Here is a 21,884-nt window from a genome sequence, read left to right as displayed (position 1 = left end):
GTGTCACTTTTCCATTGTTATTTGAACGAAAAACTGTATAAGGCTATGTTCACTTGCAGCGTATTTTGCTGCATTTTTTGTTCTGGCAGCAAAAACTGCTCTCCTGGCAGTAAACACACTATTTGCAAAATGTGCAAAATGCCTGGTTTGTCGCTTATTAACAACATTTTTTTCTCATTTTTTGGGTGCGGATTACATGTGTGCTTTGTCTACAGTATATGTTGAATAAAGTTAGTTTTATACACCAAAAATTGCATGAAAATATGTTGTTGTTTTTTTTACCGTTTCTTCACTTTCTCATTGCTTTCTATGGTTAACGAAACGCTGCAAAATTGCTTAAAAAACGCCCAAAGAATTGACATGCTGCAGATGGAATAAAGGCTGCAGTTCTCAAATTCAGTCAGAAAAAAATAACATATGCATGAGTTTTCTGAAATCTCGGAGCTTTTCCTAGTACTGTAAAAAGTACTTAAGATAGAAACAAATTGAACATTCACCCTGCTGTAGGTGAAAAGCTAAAGTGCATATAAATATCATAGGGTATTTATAAAAACACTGTTTTTGAATTAAAAAAAGTAAAAGCCATCCCTCCAGCGTCAAGGTGTACCCAAATCGGGATGGCCCTAACCTCTAGTATTAAAACCTTCCCATGTGTAAAAAATTACATCAATGCAAATAAGGGCCGAGCAGGACCGGGGCCCGACTGTGTACACCCAACAATGAGAAGCTAAATACTGTAATGCCCAGCTCAAATAAAAGGGAAGCCGCACCTACTAGAGGTTAGGACCATCCCAGTTTGGGTACACCTTGTTGCTGGCGGGATGGCTTTTACACTTTTGTTGATCAAAAACAGAATTTAATAAGTACTCAATGTTATATGATCTATTGCATTTTACTTACTTACAGCAGGGTATATGTTCATTTTGTTTCTATCTTAGGTTTTGTCTGTTTAATGGCCAGTGTGAACATGCTTCTACAAATTGCATGTATACCAACTTATACTCCATACTTCATTTCTTTCGGTAGTACTGTAAAAAGTAGCTTTTAATTTGTATGCAAAAACGCTGCATGTGAACATAACCTAAGGGTATGTTCTTACAAAACAGAAATCCTGTGGATTTTCAGAAGGAAAATCTGCAAGAGGAAACAGAACCAGCAAAGAGGATGACATTTTTCTAATATCATCCAAACGCTGCTCAAATTTCCAGGTTTGAAATTCACCAGCTTTGCGAATTTTTCAATCGACAAAATGTCAAATCCACCTACATATTTGATGGGTGATTATTGCGGACTAGATAGTGGCCCGATTCTAACGCATCGGGTATTCTTGAATATGTATGTCCACGTAGTATATTGCCCAGCCACGTAGTATATTGCCCAGCCACGTAGTATATTGCCCAGTTACATTGTATATTGCCCAGTGACGTAGTATACAGCACAGAGCCACATAGTATATTGCCCAGTGACGTAGTATATTGCCCAGTGACGTAGTATATTGATCAGGGACGTAGTATATTGCCCAGTGACGTAGTATACAGCACAGAGCCACGTAGTATATTGCACAGCCCATGTAGTATATTGCCCAGCTACGTAGTATATTGCCCAGCCACGTATGACACAGGTTAAAAAAATAAAAAATAGACATATTCTCACCTTCCGCAGGCGTGTTGTAGCTCTGTCGCCTGTGTGGGGTGCAGGCGGCAGCTTCCGGTCTGAGGGTGTGATGACGTCGCGTTCACGTGACCGTGTCACGGTAGGTCCTTGTCGCGCAGGACCTGTGATGACGTCGCGGTCACATGACCGTGTAGCGGTCACATGACTATTACGTCACAGCAGGTCCTTTCCGCGCAGGCGCGCAGGACTTGTGATGACGTCGCGGTCACATGACCGTGACGTCATGGCAGGTCCTTCTGCCAGACCATCCTTGCCACCGGAACGTGCCGCTTGCATCGAGAGGAGCGGGAAAGGCGGCGTAGGTGAGTATATAATCATTTTTTATTTTTTTTATTATTTTTAACATTAGATGTTTTTACTATTGAGGCTGCATAGGCTGCGTCAATAGTAAAAGACTTGGTCACACAGGGTTAATAGCAGTGGTAACGGAGTGCGTTACCCGCGGCATAACGTGGTCCGTTACCGCCGGCATTAACCCTGTGTGAGCGGTGACCGGAGGGGTGTATGCGGGCGCCGGGAAGTGAGTGCGGGGAGTAAGGAGCTGCCATTTTCTTCCGGACTGTGCACGTCGCTGATTGGTCGTGGCAATGGTCGTGGGCGTTTTGCCACGGCCAATCAGCGACTTGGATTCCATGACAGACAGAGGCCGCGACCAATGAATATCCGTGACAGACAGAAGGAGAGACAGACAGACAGAAAGACGGAAGTGACCCTTAGACAATTATATAGTAGATTGTCCCAATAGACATAGATGGAATTGCTTAAATCCGCAGTAGAAAATCAATACTGGGGAGTTGGTTGCGGGTCTAGCATGGACTTGCAGCAATATTAGAGAATGGAGAATGAAAAAAATGAAAGTTAAAAACAATAAAGAAGATGCTTGCTTAAGCTGGTAATTCCTCTTCCCTTAGCCAGGCTTCCATGACAGTCGTGGGGCATTGTGGCAGCCTCCTGCAGTGACGTTCTGTCCCATGTAACAGCTACAGCCAATTAGAGCAATTAGTGACGTCACCGCTGTGCTCTGCTTTACGGCCAGCACTGACAGTCAGTGCGGGAAGCTGACGGCGGGGGACGTGACAGACATCGGAATGTGAGTATGTAGTGTATTTTTTTTAACTTTTACAATGGTAACCAGGGTAAATATCGGGTTACTAAGCGCGGCCCTGCACTTAGTAACCCGATGTTTACCCTGGTTACAAGTGAACACATCGCTGGATCGGCGTCACACACGCCGATCCAGCGATGACAGCGGGTGATCAGCGACCAAATATAGGTCCTGATCATTCCCTACGACCAACGATCTCCCAGCAGGGGCCTGATCGTTGGTCGCTGTCACACATAACGAGATCGTTAGCGGGATCGTTGCTACGTCACAAAAAAGCGTGACGTTGCAACGATATTGTTAACGAAATCGTTATGTGTGAAGGTACCTTAAGGCACATGGATGCACACAGGGGAATGACCCATCTAAGGACTATAGGGAGTGCAGGGATCTGACTCAAGCTTATGCTAGAAGGTGACCCCTCTAACTTCTCCCTATCGCCAGGGCATTCCTTGTACATATTCCCTGGCAGGGCTGCCATCAGGGCATTACTACCCTTACTGCTTTATGGGGCCCGGTGAGCAGAAGCGAATGGGGGTAGGTCCAGACCCAGTCCAAGCCCCACCGCTCTTTTGCTTCTGCTCACCAGGCCGCAGGGTATAACAATGTACTGTGCAGTGCACATCTTGGCCCAGAGAGCTTTCCTGGTGCTGCATGGCCAGGGGAGCTCCCTCCGCCTCTTCTTTGACATGTTGGTGACAGCGCCTACGCAATCTTTGCGCTCCACTCGCCAGGATAACAAAAGTGGATTGGAGTTGTTGTTTTTTTTTAAAGAAATAAATAGGTATGGGGGGAGCAGATGATGATGAGTTGAGGGTTGTGGAATGAGGGAAAGTGAATGATGATGTATTGAGGTGGGGGGACAGCAAATGATAAGTTGAATGTGGGGGTGGGGGACAGCAAATGATAATTGAGGGTGAGGGAAGTAAAAGATAATGTATTGAGAATAAGGGATGTGGAACAATAAGTGATGAACTGGAGTGAGGGGCAGCAAATAAGGTTAATTTGATGGTGGGGAGAGTAAATTATGTATTGAGTGTGGGGGAGAGGAAATTATGCTGTATTGATGGTGAGGGAGAGCAAATGATGATGAATTGACGTTGGAAGTGAACAGTTGACAATGAATAGAGGGTGGGAGTGGAAGAGTGAGAACGTGACATAATCAATTGGGGCAGAGGGGGGCATGTAAATATAATGAATTGGGGGATAGTGAGGTATTGACTGGTAGTGAATTGTGGGATAAGGAGTACAGGTGCTTATTAATTTATATATTTATTGGGTAGGGAAAGTGGCAATTTATAGTTAGTGGGGGCATAGTGGTGGATTTCAGTTTATATTTGGAATAATGGATTGCATAAAAACTAATGCGAAGATGAAGGACTTCAACTAGAGACGTCACCGGTGAGTCAGTGTGTTAACCTGTACACTGACACTATATACAGAGCTCCTATGTATAGTGTCACTGGTGATCACTGTGTTACCTGTACACTGACACTATACACTGTATACTATGTACAGAACTCCTGTGTATAATGGCACTTATGGTATTGTTGTATTCAGTCACTATGTGGTGGTAATATATGGTTTTGTCATGGTGTGGCATTATTTGTTCCTCCTATGTGTTATTATTTGGTAACTATGTGGTGGTAATATGTGATCTGGTCATGGTGTGATGGTATTTGTTCCATGTATGTGGTATTATTGGTCATTTTAAAAAATGTATGTGACATATTGTCTTAAAATAAATAAAATATAACTACAATGAGGAATGGATATTTTAAGAAATGTTTTAATAGGTTAAAGTAGAGTAGGTCCCTGCCAAAAGAGTCTACCTTGTCATGGTGGCAGGCTTAAAAAATATTTTGTACAAAACAAAAGCCGATGGCTATATATGTGATATGGTGTTTGATGGGAACTATTAATGTGTGATTGGTGAGGACGTGGTGCAGAAATGGAGTTTTTCCAAGAGTCGGTGGTGGGACTTTGGAAGGTTCGATGGGTAGAGGCCGAGCTGGGGTGAAAAAAACACCAGAACACAGGCATGCTTACCTGTTCAAGGCCTCCAACAATTGCACTACCCAGGGTGCACCAGGCCCAAGTAAAGATAGCAAACAACACAGGTGCAAATAATACCGATGCAGCCAACCTACAATCAGGAATTGGCTGCTTGGAGCACCCATGCAAAAAAGTAGTCTGTATGTGGCATGTTCACACAGGACTGCAAAGTATATGGTGAAAAGCCTATTAATGACGCCATAAATATAGCGGGCTAACCATGATGCATCCTGTGTGAACAGAGGCCACAGTGTACAGAGCCATCTGGGGCCCAGGCGCACCCTGGAAAAATGTACAGTGCACCAAAAACATAACAATGTATGCAAGGTATTGGTTGATATTATGGCCACAATATTGAAGCTGCCAACCCACGTCAAGGGTCCTTGTATCTTGGCAGTCCTAATCTAAAAAAACACCATTGGAGGAAAACCTCCACTAAACTCAAAAAAAAAACACCAGAACACAGGCATGCTTACCTGTTCAAGGCCTTGAACAGGTAAGCATGCCTGTGTTCTGTTTTTGGTGCACTGTACATTTTTCCAGGGTGCGCCTGGGCCCTAGATGGCTCTGTACACTGTGGCCTCTGTTCACACAGGATGCATCATGGTTAGCCCGCTATATTTATGGCGTCATTAATAGGCTTTTCACCATATACTTTGCAGTCCTGTGTGAACATGCCACATACAGACTATTTTTTTGCATGGGTGCTCCAAGCAGCCAATTCCTGATTGTAGGTTGGCTGCATCGGTATTATTTGCACCTGTGTTGTTTGCTATCTTTACTTGGGCCTGGTGCACCCTGGGTAGTGCAATTGTTGGAGGCCTTGAACAGGTAAGCATGCCTGTGTTCTGGTGTTTTTTTTTTTGAGTTTAGTGGAGGTTTTCCTCCAATGGTGTTTTTTTCGAGCTGGGGTGAAGCCTGGGTAAAGTCTCAAAGTGGCCCGAAAATTTTGCCAGTATGTAGCCCTGAAATTCCTGGTGGCAGCCCTGTTCCTTGGTGTTCACCTCTTGTTGTGCCGCACACTGAGAATCCTCTTGCCACCTGCGTGACAGGTATACCTCATATATTCACACACAGACATTGCTCATAGGGGAGCTATTGAATCATGTCTGTCCAACCACATAACTTGGCAGTGAGACTGCTGTAATGGTTTCGGCCACCCGTACATCATGTAGCATTCAAGCCTCATTATCACTGACCCACATAACTCCTCCGTCTCACATTTTTGAATACTAAGGTACAAATCTAATCTTGTGGTTCACGAACAATATTACCAAAATCAATTTATCTGCACTAATTAAAATTGGCTGTTATGACACTAATTTTTGCCAAATCTTCTGCTCAATGGATCCTTTATTATGTTCCCATTGCTCCTAGAGAACCAACATGTAGTAATACGCCCAGAATGTAACCATTAACATGAGTTTCTGTCCCTAGTAGGGCTCACAGACTAGTTTTGCTCAGACCCACACACTAGATCTAATTTCATAGCCAATTAACTTTTTAGTATATTTGTGGAGAGTGGGAGGAAATCCGAGAACCTAGAGGAAACCCATGAAAACAGATGTTACGTTTTAGGTGGATTTATCCCCTAGAGCTGATCTCCAGTTTTTGCTATGAAACTTCATGTGGAAAAGTTCATCAGGGCACGGCATTAAACACTCTGCTTTAGGTAATTAAAAAAGAAGAGTTTTACCTGATGTATTAAACCCTCTCACTGCCATAGAGCAGACATGGATGAAAGAATAAGGGCTATGCATGTCTGTAATGTCTGGGTGACTTAAAACACCACTCCAGCGTTTCCTTTTATTGCAGCGTTGGAGTGGTGCCACTAATGAAATTTCCCTGCGCCTAGTCTTACACTTATCCACTGCTTTCTTCAGCTCTTCCTGGCACCGCTCCTATCCTGTGTATCTTGTGACCTCAGCACCTGAGTGACCGGAAGTCAGAGGTAACGGTTACAAGTAGGGATGAGCGGACTCTTGGATGTTTGGATTCGTCAGGTTCAACCATACTTTAGTCCAAAGTTCAGTTCGGGTACACGAACTTGAACCCGAAGCCCACAGAAGTCAATGGGGGTCCGAACATCGGTGCCCTAAAATGGTTATAGTAAGGGCTAGGAAGCAGCGTTCCCCCCAAAAAAAATAAAATAAAAAATAAAACAAAATCTCTCTTTCTGTCCACTAAAACAGACTTACTAAAGAAGTTCATGTTCAGAATTTAGAAGTTCGGGTTGTCTGTCCTATCACCTGTTGGGTGCAGCTTTAAACACCTTCCCCTACTGGTGTTTCCTGCTGGTGATGGACTTTGATGGATTCATTCACTTTGTTGTAATTTGTTTTGGTTGCAATTGTTTGGTGTGTGATTCCTTTACTCCTTAGGGATCTTCTTGTCTCTGAGGAGCTGCAAAGTACATTCAGGATAAGCCACCGTCAAGTGGAGGCGCCATTGCGTTATCTTAGGGTACCAACTTCCACCGTCAGGCATGGACAGACCAGGGTCAGAGAAGGGCATTTCCTGTCAGTCAGGTGTTTGTTTCCCTGGTTTGTACATTACCCGTATGAATGTCCTTTGGCAGTCATAACATTATCACCAGCAGCTAATCCAGAAGGGGAAGATATTTAAAGCTGCACCCGACAGGTGATAGGGCAGACAAACAAAGTAAATTAAAAACACCTGTTACCCAAAACCACCAAAAACAAAGATAGCAGAACTAAAACACTCCAAGAAAAGGTGTATTAGTTGTGGCTCAGCGGAAAGAGACACCAGCCACATAACACAATATCAAGAGTTGCAGAAGATGACACCTATCTACTTAATTGTATTTCTCACAATGGCCACTACAGATCTACACTGTAATATATATCCAGCTGCTGCTGTTGGACCCCCACCAATTTGATATTGTGCAGGTGATATTTGCATCTGCATAAAATAATGGAAAGGATGTCATTACTGACGGACCAGCGCCGTTCACTGGAGTGGCTTGAGATTCAATAGGTAAGTAATGGTTATTTTTTTGTTATATTCACTAAGGTTGGCCATGTTTCTTCAAATGCCCAAATCATCAATGGCAGTGGTGACCCATCACAGCATTTGATTGGCTGAGTAGGTATTTCCAGCCATTTCCATTGTTACAAGATGGAACCAGAACCAGATGAGTTCTGCAGGGAATCAGTATTACTTCTTTTAGTTCTTTGCTACTTGTCTTAGCTTTCTTTAAAAATTTGGTTAATCTAAGGTAAAAAAACAACAAAAAACTTGCAGACAAGATATAGGATAGCATAACGCTAGTAAGACTATGCTATACATGTACAGTGCCTACAAGTAGTATTCAACCCCCTGCAGATTTAGCAGGTTTACACATTTGGAATTAACTTGGCATTGTGACATTTGGACTGTAGATCAGCCTGGAAGTGTGAAATGCACTGCAGCAAAAAAGAATGTTATTTCTTTGTTTATTTTTTTTTTAAATTGGGAAAAGTCTTTTCAGAGGGTCATTTATTATTCAACCCCTCAACCCACCAGAATTCTGTTTGGTTCCCCTAAAGTATTAAGAAGTAGTTCAGGCACAAAGAACAATGAGCTTCACATGTTTGGATTAATTATCTCTTTTTCCAGCCTTTTCTGACTATTTAAGACCCTCCCCAAACTTGTGAACAGCACTCAAACATGGTCAACATGGGAAAGACAAAGGAGCATTCCAAGGCCATCAGAGACAAGATCGTGGAGGGTCACAAGGCTGGCAAGGGGTACAAAACCCTTTCCAAGGAGTTGGGCCTACCTGTCTCCACTGTTGGGAGCATCATCCGGAAGTGGAAGGCTTATGGAACTACTGTTAGCCTTCCACGGCCTGGACAGCCTTTGAAAGTTTCCTCCCATGCCGAGGCCAGGCTTGTCCGAAGAGTCAAGGCTAATCCAAGGACAACAAGGAAGGAGCTCCGGGAAGATCTCTTGGCAGTGGGGACATTGGTTTCAGTCAATACCATAAGTAACGTACTCCACCGCAATGGTCTCCGTTCCAGACGAGCCCGTAAGGTACCTTTACTTTCAAAGCGTCATGTCAAGGCTCGTCTACAGTTTGCTCATGATCACTTGGAGGACTCTGAGACTGACTGGTTCAAGGTTCTCTGGTCTGATGAGACCAAGATCGAGATCTTTGGTGCCAACCACACACGTGACGTTTGGAGACTGAATGGCACTGCATACGACCCCAAGAATACCATCCCTACAGTCAAGCATGGTGGTGGCAGCATCATGCTGTGGGGCTGTTTCTCAGCCAAGGGGCCTGGCCATCTGGTCCGCATCCATGGGAAGATGGATAGCACGGCCTACCGGGAGATTTTGGCCAAGAACCTCCGCTCCTCCATCAAGGATCTTAAGATGGGTCGTCATTTCATCTTCCAACAAGACAACGACCCAAAGCACACAGCCAAGAAAACCAAGGCCTGGTTCAAGAGGCAAAAAATCAAGGTGTTGCAGTGGCCTAGTCAGTTGTCATGAATCCCAATGGCTAGGGATAGCACAGGACAAGCAAAGTACAAATATATTACGGACGAGCTCTAGGGTGATGGAACCTGGGCTGACCGCTGCCCTACGCCTGACAAACGCAACTAGAGATAGCCAGGGAGCGTGCCTACGTTGGTTCTAGACGCCACGCACCAGCCTAAGAGCTAACTAGCACTGCAGAGAAAATAAAGACCTCACTTGCCTCCAGAGGAATGAACCCCAAAAGATATAGTTGCCCCCCACATGTATTGACGGTGAAATGAGAGGAAGGCACACACATAGAGATGATATATATAGTTTTAGCAAATTGAGGCCCGCTGTAAACTAGAAAGCAGAACGATACAAAAGGGGACTGAGCGGTCAGCAAAAAACCCTAATCAAAAAAAAACCATCCTGAGATTACAAGAACCCATGTGCCAACTCATGGCACATGGGGAGAACCTCAGTCCACTAGAGCTACCAGCTAGCATAGAGACATAATAAGCAAGCTGGACAAAAAAACAAACAACTGAAAATCAGCACTTAGCTTATCCTGAAAGATCTGGGAGCAGGTAGGCAGGAACCAAACAGAGCACATCTGAATACATTGATAGCCGGCAAGGGAATGACAGAAAGGCCAGGTAAAATAGGAAACACCCAGCCACTGATGGACAGGTGGAAACCAAAGGCCGCAACCCACCAAAGTTACCCAGTACCAGCAGTAACCACCAGAGGGAGCCCACAAACAGAATCCACAACAGTACCCCCCCTTGAGGAGGGGTCACCGAACCCTCACGAGAACCCCCAGGGCGATCAGGGTGAGCTCTATGGAAGGCGCGGACCAAATCAGTCGCATGAACATCGGAGGCGACCACCCAGGAATTATCCTCCTGACCATAACCCTTCCACTTAACCAAATACTGGAGTTTGCGTCTGGAAACACGAGAATCCAAGATCTTCTCAACAACATACTCCAATTCTCCCTCCACCAGCACCGGAGCAGGAGGCTCAACCGAAGGAACAACGGGCACCTCATACCTCCGCAACAACGACCGATGGAACACATTATGAATAGCAAACGATGCTGGGAGATCCAAACGAAAAGATACAGGGTTAAGAATCTCCGAGATCCTATAAGGACCGATGAACCGAGGCTTGAACTTAGGAGAAGAGACCTTCATAGGGACAAAACGAGAAGACAACCACACCAAATCCCCAACAAGAAGCCGTGGACCCACGCGGCGACGGCGATTAGCAAACTGCTGAGTCTTCTCCTGAGATAACTTCAAATTGTCCACCACCTGATTCCAAATCTGATGTAGCCTGTCCACCACCACGTCCACTCCAGGACAATCCGAAGGCTCCACCTGACCAGAGGAAAAACGAGGATGAAACCCCGAATTACAAAAAAAAGGAGAGACCAACGTGGCAGAACTAGCCCGATTATTAAGAGCAAATTCGGCCAGTGGCAAAAAAGCAACCCAGTCATCTTGATCAGCAGAAACAAAACACCTCAAATAAGTTTCCAAGGTCTGATTAGTTCGCTCCGTCTGGCCATTCGTCTGAGGATGGAATGCAGACGAGAAAGACAAATCAATGCCCATCTTGGCACAAAACGTCCGCCAAAATCTAGACACAAACTGGGATCCCCTGTCAGAAACGATATTCTCCGGAATCCCATGCAAACGAACCACGTTCTGAAAAAATAAAGGGACCAACTCAGAGGAGGAAGGCAACTTAGGCAAGGGCACCAAATGAACCATCTTAGAAAAGCGGTCACACACAACCCAGATAACGGACATTTTCTGTGAAACCGGGAGATCAGAAATAAAATCCATGGAAATGTGCGTCCAAGGCCTCTTCGGGATGGGCAAGGATAACAACAACCCACTGGCCCGAGAACAGCAAGGCTTAGCTCGAGCACACACTTCACAAGACTGCACAAAGGTACGCACATCCCTAGACAAGGAAGGCCACCAAAAAGACCTGGCCACCAAGTCTCTAGTACCAAATATTCCAGGATGACCAGCCAACACAGAAGAATGGACCTCGGAGATGACTCTACTGGTCCAATCATCCAGAACAAACAGTCTTTCTGGTGGACAACGATCCGGTTTATCCACCTGAAACTCCTGCAATGCACGTCGCAAGTCTGGGGATACGGCGGACAATATTACCCCATCCCTAAGGATACCAGTAGGCCCAGAGTCTCCAGGAGAGTCAGGCACAAAACTCCTGGAAAGAGCATCTGCCTTCACATTCTTTGAACCTGGCAGGTATGAAACCACGCAATTGAAACGAGAAAAAAACAACGACCAACGAGCCTGTCTAGGATTCAAACGCCTGGCAGACTCAAGGTAAATGAGATTCTTGTGATCAGTCAAGACCACCACACGATGTTTAGCACCCTCAAGCCAATGACGCCACTCCTCAAATGCCCACTTCATGGCCAAAAGCTCCCGATTACCCACATCATAATTGCGCTCGGCGGGCGAGAATTTTCTAGAGAAGAATGCACATGGCTTCATCACCGAGCCATTAGAACTTCTCTGTGACAAAACCGCCCCCGCTCCGATCTCGGAAGCATCAACCTCAACCTGAAAAGGAAGTGAAACATCTGGTTGACACAACACAGGAGCAGAAGAAAACCGGCGCTTAAGTTCCTGAAAGGCCTCCACGGCCGCAGGAGACCAATCAGCAACATCAGCACCCTTTTTAGTCAAATCAGTCAAAGGTTTAACAATACTGGAAAAATTAGCAATGAACCGACGATAAAAATTAGCAAACCCCAAGAACTTCTGAAGGCTCTTAACAGATGTAGGTTGTGTCCAGTCACAAATCGCCTGAACCTTGACGGGATCCATCTCAATAGTAGAAGGAGAAAAAATGTACCCCAAAAAAGAAATCTTCTGGACTCCGAAGAGACACTTTGAGCCCTTCACAAACAGAGAATTGGCCCGCAGAACCTGAAACACCTTCCTGACCTGTAGAACATGAGACTCCCAGTCATCAGAAAACACCAAAATATCATCCAAATACACAATCATAAACTTATCCAGATATTCACGGAAAATATTGTGCATAAAGGACTGAAAGACTGACGGAGCATTGGAGAGTCCAAAAGGCATTACCAAATACTCAAAATGGCCCTCAGGCGTATTAAATGCGGTTTTCCACTCATCACCCTGTTTTATCCGCACCAGATTATACGCACCGCGAAGATCTATCTTAGTGAACCACCTAGCCCCCTTAATGCGAGCAAACAAATCAGTCAATAATGGCAATGGATACTGATACTTGACTGTAATCTTATTCAGAAGGCGATAATCTATACAAGGCCTCAGGGAACCATCTTTTTTTGCCACAAAAAAAAAACCTGCTCCCAGAGGGGACGAAGATGGACGAATATGTCCCTTTTCCAAGGACTCCTTAATATAATTCCGCATAGCAGTATGCTCTGGCAGTGACAGATTAAATAAACGACCCTTAGGGAACTTACTGCCAGGAATCAATTCTATAGCACAGTCACAATCTCTATGCGGAGGGAGCGAATTGAGCTTAGGCTCCTTAAAAACATCCCTATAGTCAGACAAAAACGCAGGGATCTCAGAAGGAGTAGATGAAGCGATTGAAATCGGAGGTGCATCATCATGAACCCCCTGACATCCCCAGCTTAACACAGACATTGTTTTCCAGTCCAGGACAGGATTATGAGTTTGTAACCATGGCAGACCAAGCACTAGTACATCATGTAAATTATAAAGTACAAGGAAGCGAATCACCTCCTGATGAACGGGAGTCATGCGCATGGTCACTTGTGTCCAATACTGCGGTTTATTCATAGCCAATGGTGTAGAGTCAATTCCCTTCAGAGGAATAGGAACTTCCAGAGGTTCCAGACTAAAACCGCAGCGTTTAGCAAATGACCAATCCATAAGACTCAGGGCAGCGCCCGAATCCACATAGGCATCGACGGAAATGGAAGACAGTGAAAAAATCAGAGTCACAGACAAAATGAACTTAGGCTGCAGAGTACCAATGGCAAAAGATTTATCAACCCTTTTTGTGCGTTTAGAGCATGCTGATATAACATGAGCTGAATCACCACAATAGAAACACAATCCATTTTTCCGCCTATAATTTTGCCGTTCACTTCTGGACTGAATTCTATCACATTGCATAGTCTCAGGTGCCTGTTCAGAAGACACCGCCAACTGGTGCACGGGTTTGCGCTCCCGTAAACGCCGATCAATCTGAATGGCCATAGCCATAGACTCATTCAGACCTGTAGGCGTAGGGAACCCCACCATAATATCCTTAATGGCCTCAGAAAGACCATTTCTGAAGTTTGCAGCCAGGGCACACCCATTCCACTGAGTAAGCACCGACCATTTCCGAAACTTCTGACAATATATCTCCGCTTCATCATGCCCCTGAGAGAGGGCTAATAAAGCCTTTTCAGCCTGAATCTCCAGGTTAGGTTCCTCATAGAGCAATCCCAATGCCAGAAAAAACGCATCCACACTGAGCAATGCAGGATCCCCTGGTGCCAATGCAAATGCCCAATTCTGAGGGTCGCCCCGCAGGAAAGATATTACAATCTTGACCTGTTGAGCAGGGTCTCCAGAGGAGCGAGATTTTAAAGAAAGAAACAATTTACAATTGTTCCTGAAATTCAGGAAGGTAGATCTATCTCCAGAAAAGAACTCTGGAATAGGAATTCTAGGTTCAGACATGGGAGTGTGAACAACAAAATCCTGTATGTTTTGAACTTTTGCCGCGAGATTACTCAGGCTGGAAGCCAAACTCTGGACATCCATGTTAAACAGCTAAGATCAGAGCCATTCAAGGGTTAAGAGGAGGTAAGAAGCAGCTAGACAGCAATTAAGGGCTAGGCAGCAAAACTCTGAAGGGAAAAAAAAAAAAAAAAATTTCCCTTAAACACTTCTCTTTCTCCTGCTTCAGCCCAAACAATTAACACTTTGTGGGCCGGCTATACTGTCATGAATCCCAATGGCTAGGGATAGCACAGGACAAGCAAAGTACAAATATATTACGGACGAGCTCTAGGGTGATGGAACCTGGGCTGACCGCTGCCCTACGCCTGACAAACGCAACTAGAGATAGCCAGGGAGCGTGCCTACGTTGGTTCTAGACGCCACGCACCAGCCTAAGAGCTAACTAGCACTGCAGAGAAAATAAAGACCTCACTTGCCTCCAGAGGAATGAACCCCAAAAGATATAGTTGCCCCCCACATGTATTGACGGTGAAATGAGAGGAAGGCACACACATAGAGATGATATATGTTATGACCCCAATGGCGAGGGTCTCAGAGGAACGTGGAAGTCTGCAGAATACAAAAATCCAGCTCATAGGGCAGTGGTAGCTGGGTTGACCATATATCTACTCCTAACGCCAACACTAGAAGTAGCCGGGGATCATTCCTACGTTGATTCTAGATGACACGCTCCAGCCGGAGAATCTAGCTACCCCTAGTAGAGGAAAACAAAAGACCTTTCTTGCCTCCAGAGAAGGGGACCCCAAAGCTGGATAGAAGCCCCCCACAAATAATAACGGTGAGGTAAGAGGAAATGACAAACACAGAAATGAACCAGGTTTAGCACAGAGAGGCCCGCTAACTGATAGCAGAATAAAGAAAGGTAACTTATATGGTCAACAAAAACCCTATCAAAATCCACACTGGAAATTCAAGAACCCCCGAACCGTCTAACGGTCCGGGGGGAGAACACCAGCCCCCTAGAGCTTCCAGCAAAGGTCAGGATATATATTTGGAACAAGCTGGACAAAAATACAAAACCAAAACAAAATAGCAAAAAGCAAAAAGCGGACTTAGCTGATATAACTGGAACCAGGATCAGTAGACAAGAGCACAGCAGACTAGCTCTGATAACTACGTTGCCAGGCATTGAACTGAAGGTCCAGGGAGCTTAAATAGCAACACCCTTAACTAACGACCCAGGTGCGGATAAAAGGAATGACAGAAAAACCAGAGTCAAAAAACTAGTAACCACTAGAGGGAGCAAAAAGTAAATTCACAACAGTACCCCCCCCTTAGTGAGGGGTCACCGAACCCTCACCACGACCACCAGGGCGATCAGGATGAGCGGCATGAAAGGCACGAACTAAATCGGCCGCATGAACATCAGAGGCGACCACCCAGGAATTATCCTCCTGACCATAGCCCTTCCACTTGACCAGGTACTGAAGCCTCCGCCTGGAGAGGCGAGAATCCAAGATCTTCTCCACCACGTACTCCAACTCGCCCTCAACCAACACCGGAGCAGGAGGCTCAGCAGAAGGAACTATAGGCACAATGTACCGCCGCAACAAGGACCTATGAAATACATTGTGAATAGCAAACGACACAGGAAGATCCAGACGAAAAGATACAGGATTAAGGATTTCCAATATCTTGTAAGGCCCAATAAAACGAGGTTTAAATTTGGGAGAGGAGACCTTCATAGGAACAAAGCGGGAAGAAAGCCATACCAAATCCCCAACGCGTAGTCGGGGACCCACACCGCGGCGGCGGTTGGCAAAGCGCTGAGCCCTCTCCTGTGACAACTTCAAGTTGTCCACCACATGATTCCAGATCCGCTGCAACCTATCCACCACAGAATCCACCCCAGGACAGTCAGAAGGCTCCACATGACCCGAAGAAAAGCGAGGATGGAAACCAGAGTTGCAGAAAAAAGGCGAAACCAAGGTGGCGGAACTAGCCCGATTATTAAGGGCAAACTCAGCCAACGGCAAGAATGTCACCCAATCGTCCTGATCAGCAGAGACAAAACACCTCAAATAAGCCTCCAAAGTCTGATTGGTTCGCTCCGTCTGTCCATTAGTCTGAGGATGGAAAGCAGACGAAAACGACAAATCAATGCCCATCCTACTACAAAAGGATCGCCAGAATCTGGAAACGAACTGGGATCCTCTGTCTGACACAATATTCTCAGGGATGCCGTGCAAACGAACCACGTTCTGGAAAAACACAGGAACCAGATCGGAAGAGGAAGGCAGCTTAGGCAAAGGAACCAAATGGACCATCTTTGAGAAGCGATCACATATCACCCAGATAACGGACATGCCCTGGGATAGCGGAAGATCAGAAATGAAATCCATGGAGATATGTGTCCAAGGTCTCTTCGGGACAGGCAAGGGCAAGAGCAAACCGCTGGCACGAGAACAGCAAGGCTTAGCTCGAGCACAAGTCCCACAGGACTGCACAAATGACCGCACATCCCTTGACAAGGAAGGCCACCAAAAGGACCTGGCCACCAGATCTCTGGTGCCAAAAATTCCCGGGTGACCTGCCAACACCGAGGAATGAACCTCGGAAATGACTCTGCTGGTCCACTTATCCGGGACAAACAGTCTGTCAGGTGGACAAGACTCAGGCCTATCAGCCTGAAATCTCTGCAACACACGTCGCAGATCCGGAGAAATAGCTGACAAGATAACTCCATCTTTAAGAATACCAACAGGATCAGCGACTCCAGGAGCATCAGGCACAAAGCTCCTAGAAAGAGCATCGGCCTTCACATTCTTTGAACCTGGTAAATACGAGACAACAAAATCAAAGCGGGAGAAAAACAATGACCAGCGGGCCTGTCTCGGATTAAGGCGTTTAGCAGACTCGAGATACATCAGATTTTTGTGATCAGTCAAGACCACCACACGATGCTTAGCACCCTCGAGCCAATGACGCCACTCCTCAAATGCCCATTTCATGGCCAACAACTCCCGATTGCCCACATCATAATTTCGCTCGGCAGGCGAAAACTTCCTAGAGAAAAAGGCACAAGGTTTCATAACAGAGCAACCAGGGCCTCTCTGCGACAAAACGGCCCCTGCTCCAATCTCTGAAGCATCCACCTCAACCTGAAAGGGAAGTGAGACATCGGGCTGGCACAAAACAGGCGCCGAAGTAAACCGGCGTTTCAACTCCTGGAAAGCCTCCACGGCAGCAGGAGCCCAGTTAGCTACATCGGAGCCCTTCTTGGTCATATCCGTCAAAGGTTTCACAATGCTAGAAAAATTAGCGATAAAACGACGGTAGAAGTTAGCGAAACCCAAGAACTTCTGTAGACTCTTAACTGACGAGGGCTGAGTCCAATCAAGAATAGCTCGGACCTTGACTGGGTCCATCTCCACAGCAGAAGGGGAAAAAATGAACCCCAAAAAGGGAACCTTCTGTACACCAAAGAGACACTTTGAGCCCTTGACAAACAAAGAATTTTCACGCAAAATTTTAAAGACCAACCTGACCTGCTCCACATGCGAATCCCAATTATCAGAAAAAACCAAAATATCATCCAGATAAACAATCAAAAATTTATCCAGATACTTACGGAAAATGTCATGCATAAAGGACTGAAAAACTGAAGGCGCATTGGAGAGCCCAAAAGGCATCACCAAGTACTCAAAATGACCTTCGGGCGTATTGAATGCGGTTTTCCATTCATCACCTTGCTTAATGCGCACAAGGTTGTACGCACCACGAAGATCTATCTTGGTGAACCACTTGGCACCTTTAATCCGGGCAAACAAGTCAGACAACAGCGGTAAAGGATACTGAAATTTGACATTGATCTTATTTAAAAGCCGATAATCAATACAAGGTCTCAAAGATCCGTCCTTTTTTGCCACAAAAAAGAATCCCGCACCAAGAGGGGAAGAAGACGGACGAATATGTCCTTTCTCTAGAGACTCCTTGATATATGAACGCATAGCGGTATGTTCAGGTACCGACAGATTAAACAGTCTTCCCTTAGGAAATTTACTGCCTGGGATCAAATCTATAACACAGTCACAGTCCCTATGAGGAGGCAGTGCACTGGACTCAGACTCACTGAAGACATCCTGATAATCAGACAAATACTCCGGAACTTCCGAAGGCGTAGAAGAAGCAATAGACACAGGCAGGGAATCCCCATGAATACCACGACAGCCCCAACTTGAGACTGACATAGCCTTCCAGTCCAGGACTGGATTATGGGTCTGTAACCATGGCAGCCCTAAAACAACCAAATCATGCATTTTATGTAAAACCAGGAAACGTATCACCTCGCGGTGTTCAGGAGTCATGCACATGGTAACCTGTGTCCAATACTGCGGTTTATTTGCTGCCAATGGCGTAGCATCAATACCCCTAAGAGGAATAGGATTTTCTAATGGTTCAAGAGTAAAACCACAGTGCTTAGCAAATGACAGATCCATAAGACTCAGGGCAGCACCTGAATCTACAAACGCCATGACAGGAAAAGACGACAGTGAGCAAATCAAAGTTACAGACAGAATAAATTTAGGTTGCAAATTACCAACGGTGACAGGACTAACAACCTTAGCTATACGTTTAGAGCATGCTGAGATAATATGTGTAGAATCACCACAGTAGTAGCACAAGCCATTCCGGCGTCTATGAATTTTCCGCTCATTTCTAGTCAGGATTCTATCACATTGCATTAAATCAGGTGTCTGTTCAGACAACACCATGAGGGAATTTGCGATTTTTCTATCACATTGCACCGAATTAGGTGTCTGTTCAGACAACACCATGAGGGAATTTGCGGTTTTGCGCTCCCGCAACCGCCGGTCAATTTGAATAGCCAGTGCCATAGTATCATTCAGACCTGTGGGAATGGGAAAACCCACCATAACATTCTTAATGGCTTCAGAAAGGCCATTTCTAAAATTAGCGGCCAGTGCACACTCGTTCCAATGTGTCAGCACGGACCATTTCCGAAATTTTTGGCAGTACACTTCAGCCTCGTCCTGCCCCTGAGACATAGCCAGCAAGGCCTTTTCTGCCTGAATCTCAAGATTGGGTTCCTCATAAAGTAAACCGAGCGCCAGAAAAAACGCATTAATATCAGCCAATGCCGGATCTCCTGGCGCCAGCGAAAAAGCCCAATCCTGAGGGTCGCCCCGTAAGAACGAAATAACAATTTTTACTTGCTGAGCAGAGTCTCCAGATGAACAGGGTCTCAGGGACAAAAACAATTTACAATTATTCACAAAATTCCTAAACTTAAACCTGTCTCCGGAAAACAGTTCAGGAATCGGTATTTTAGGTTCTGACCTAGGATTACTGATAACATAGTCTTGTATGCCCTGCACACGAGTAGCCAGCTGGTCCACACTTGTAATCAAGGTCTGGACATTCATGTCTGCAGCAAGCATAGCCACTCTGAGGTAAAGGGGAAGAAGAAAAAAAAAAAAAACTCAGAATCTTCTTTCTTATAATCCCTCTTCTGCAATGCATTAAACATTTAATACTGGCCTGGCAAACTGTTATGACCCCAATGGCGAGGGTCTCAGAGGAACGTGGAAGTCTGCAGAATACAAAAATCCAGCTCATAGGGCAGTGGTAGCTGGGTTGACCATATATCTACTCCTAACGCCAACACTAGAAGTAGCCGGGGATCATTCCTACGTTGATTCTAGATGACACGCTCCAGCCGGAGAATCTAGCTACCCCTAGTAGAGGAAAACAAAAGACCTTTCTTGCCTCCAGAGAAGGGGACCCCAAAGCTGGATAGAAGCCCCCCACAAATAATAACGGTGAGGTAAGAGGAAATGACAAACACAGAAATGAACCAGGTTTAGCACAGAGAGGCCCGCTAACTGATAGCAGAATAAAGAAAGGTAACTTATATGGTCAACAAAAACCCTATCAAAATCCACACTGGAAATTCAAGAACCCCTGAACCGTCTAACGGTCCGGGGGGAGAACACCAGCCCCCTAGAGCTTCCAGCAAAGGTCAGGATATATATTTGGAACAAGCTGGACAAAAATACAAAACCAAAACAAAATAGCAAAAAGCAAAAAGCGGACTTAGCTGATATAACTGGAACCAGGATCAGTAGACAAGAGCACAGCAGACTAGCTCTGATAACTACGTTGCCAGGCATTGAACTGAAGGTCCAGGGAGCTTAAATAGCAACACCCTTAACTAACGACCCAGGTGCGGATAAAAGGAATGACAGAAAAACCAGAGTCAAAAAACTAGTAACCACTAGAGGGAGCAAAAAGTAAATTCACAACAGATATATATAGTTTTAGCAAATTGAGGCCCGCTGTAAACTAGAAAGCAGAACGATACAAAAGGGGACTGAGCGGTCAGCAAAAAACCCTAATCAAAAAAAAACCATCCTGAGATTACAAGAACCCATGTGCCAACTCATGGCACATGGGGAGAACCTCAGTCCACTAGAGCTACCAGCTAGCATAGAGACATAATAAGCAAGCTGGACAAAAAAACAAACAACTGAAAATCAGCACTTAGCTTATCCTGAAAGATCTGGGAGCAGGTAGGCAGGAACCAAACAGAGCACATCTGAATACATTGATAGCCGGCAAGGGAATGACAGAAAGGCCAGGTAAAATAGGAAACACCCAGCCACTGATGGACAGGTGGAAACCAAAGGCCGCAACCCACCAAAGTCACCCAGTACCAGCAGTAACCACCAGTGGGAGCCCACAAACAGAATCCACAACAGTCAGTCTCCTGACCTTAACCCAATTGAAAACTTGTGGAAGGAGCTCAAGATTAAAGTCCACATGAGACTACCAAAGAACCTAGATAACTTGGAGAAGATCTGCATGGAGGAGTGGGCCAAGATAACACCAGAGACCTGTGCCGGCCTGATCAGGTCTTATAAAAGACGATTATTAGCTGTAATTGCAAACAAAGGTTATTCCACAAAATATTAAACCTAGGGGTTGAATAATAATTGACCCACACTTTTATGTTTAAAATTTATAAAAATTTAACTGAGCAACAAAACTTTTTGGTTTGTAAGATTTATGCATCTGTTAATAAATCCTGCTCTTGTTTGAAGTTTGAAGGCTCTAACTTATTTGCATCTTATTAAACCTGCTAAATCTGCAGGGGGTTGAATACTACTTTTAGGCACTGTATATACTTATTATGCTGCTATCTTATGTGTGCACTATATATATATGTTGTATCAGATGCTTTATACTGTTTTATTTTTTATTTTTAGTTGTCGATTATTGTGCCTTGGGTACCCACGGGTGTCAGCACGAGTGTGTGAACTCCAACGACTCATACATATGTCAGTGTCGACCCGGCTTTCTTCTGAATCCTGATAAGAAGACTTGTCGGAGTAAGCAAACTCTTTGTCCTTGTTCTGTGAATATCGATGTCAGGGTAAATTAGAAGCAGACAGGACTATTCCTCCGCTGTTTTGCTGATTCTGTCATATTCTAATGAAAGTCACCTTGTTTCTCCGCAACTTCTGACTTGTTTTCCTCTATAAATAAAAATGTTATCCGTAGTTGACACTGAAAATATTTAATAGATTAATATCTAGAGAAATAAGTAGAGGAGCGGACATATCATTGGTGCAACCTCAGCAACCACACAGGAGCCCAAGAAGTAAGGGGCCACGTCTGCCTCCAAAGCAGGTGGAATTGTGATGACTACAAGGGGCCCCTATATTGTTCTTGAACAGGGGCCACTCCTGTCTGTTTCCGCTCCTGGATAAATACTTCACCTTCAAGTGGTTTCTATTTTACAAACC

The 21,884-nt window shown here is 45.1% G+C and overlaps 1 protein-coding gene across 2 annotated transcripts in view; it reads left to right on the top strand.

Annotated features, from left to right (window-relative positions):
- Positions 1-21,884, top strand: part of MATN2 (matrilin 2) — a 192,502-nt gene that overhangs the window by 86,189 nt on the left and 84,429 nt on the right. For both annotated transcript variants that reach the window (XM_077270918.1, XM_077270919.1), the window contains exon 6: positions 21,345-21,467. In XM_077270918.1, coding sequence (XP_077127033.1) covers positions 21,345-21,467 — 123 coding nt within the window. The remainder of the gene's footprint in view (positions 1-21,344; positions 21,468-21,884) is intronic.

The sequence above is a fragment of the Ranitomeya variabilis genome, chromosome 6, assembly GCF_051348905.1.
Source record: "Ranitomeya variabilis isolate aRanVar5 chromosome 6, aRanVar5.hap1, whole genome shotgun sequence".
NCBI lineage: Eukaryota > Metazoa > Chordata > Amphibia > Anura > Dendrobatidae > Ranitomeya > Ranitomeya variabilis.
The sequence above is the reverse complement of the archived record's forward strand: the minus strand, read 5'-3'. Positions and strand labels throughout refer to the sequence as shown.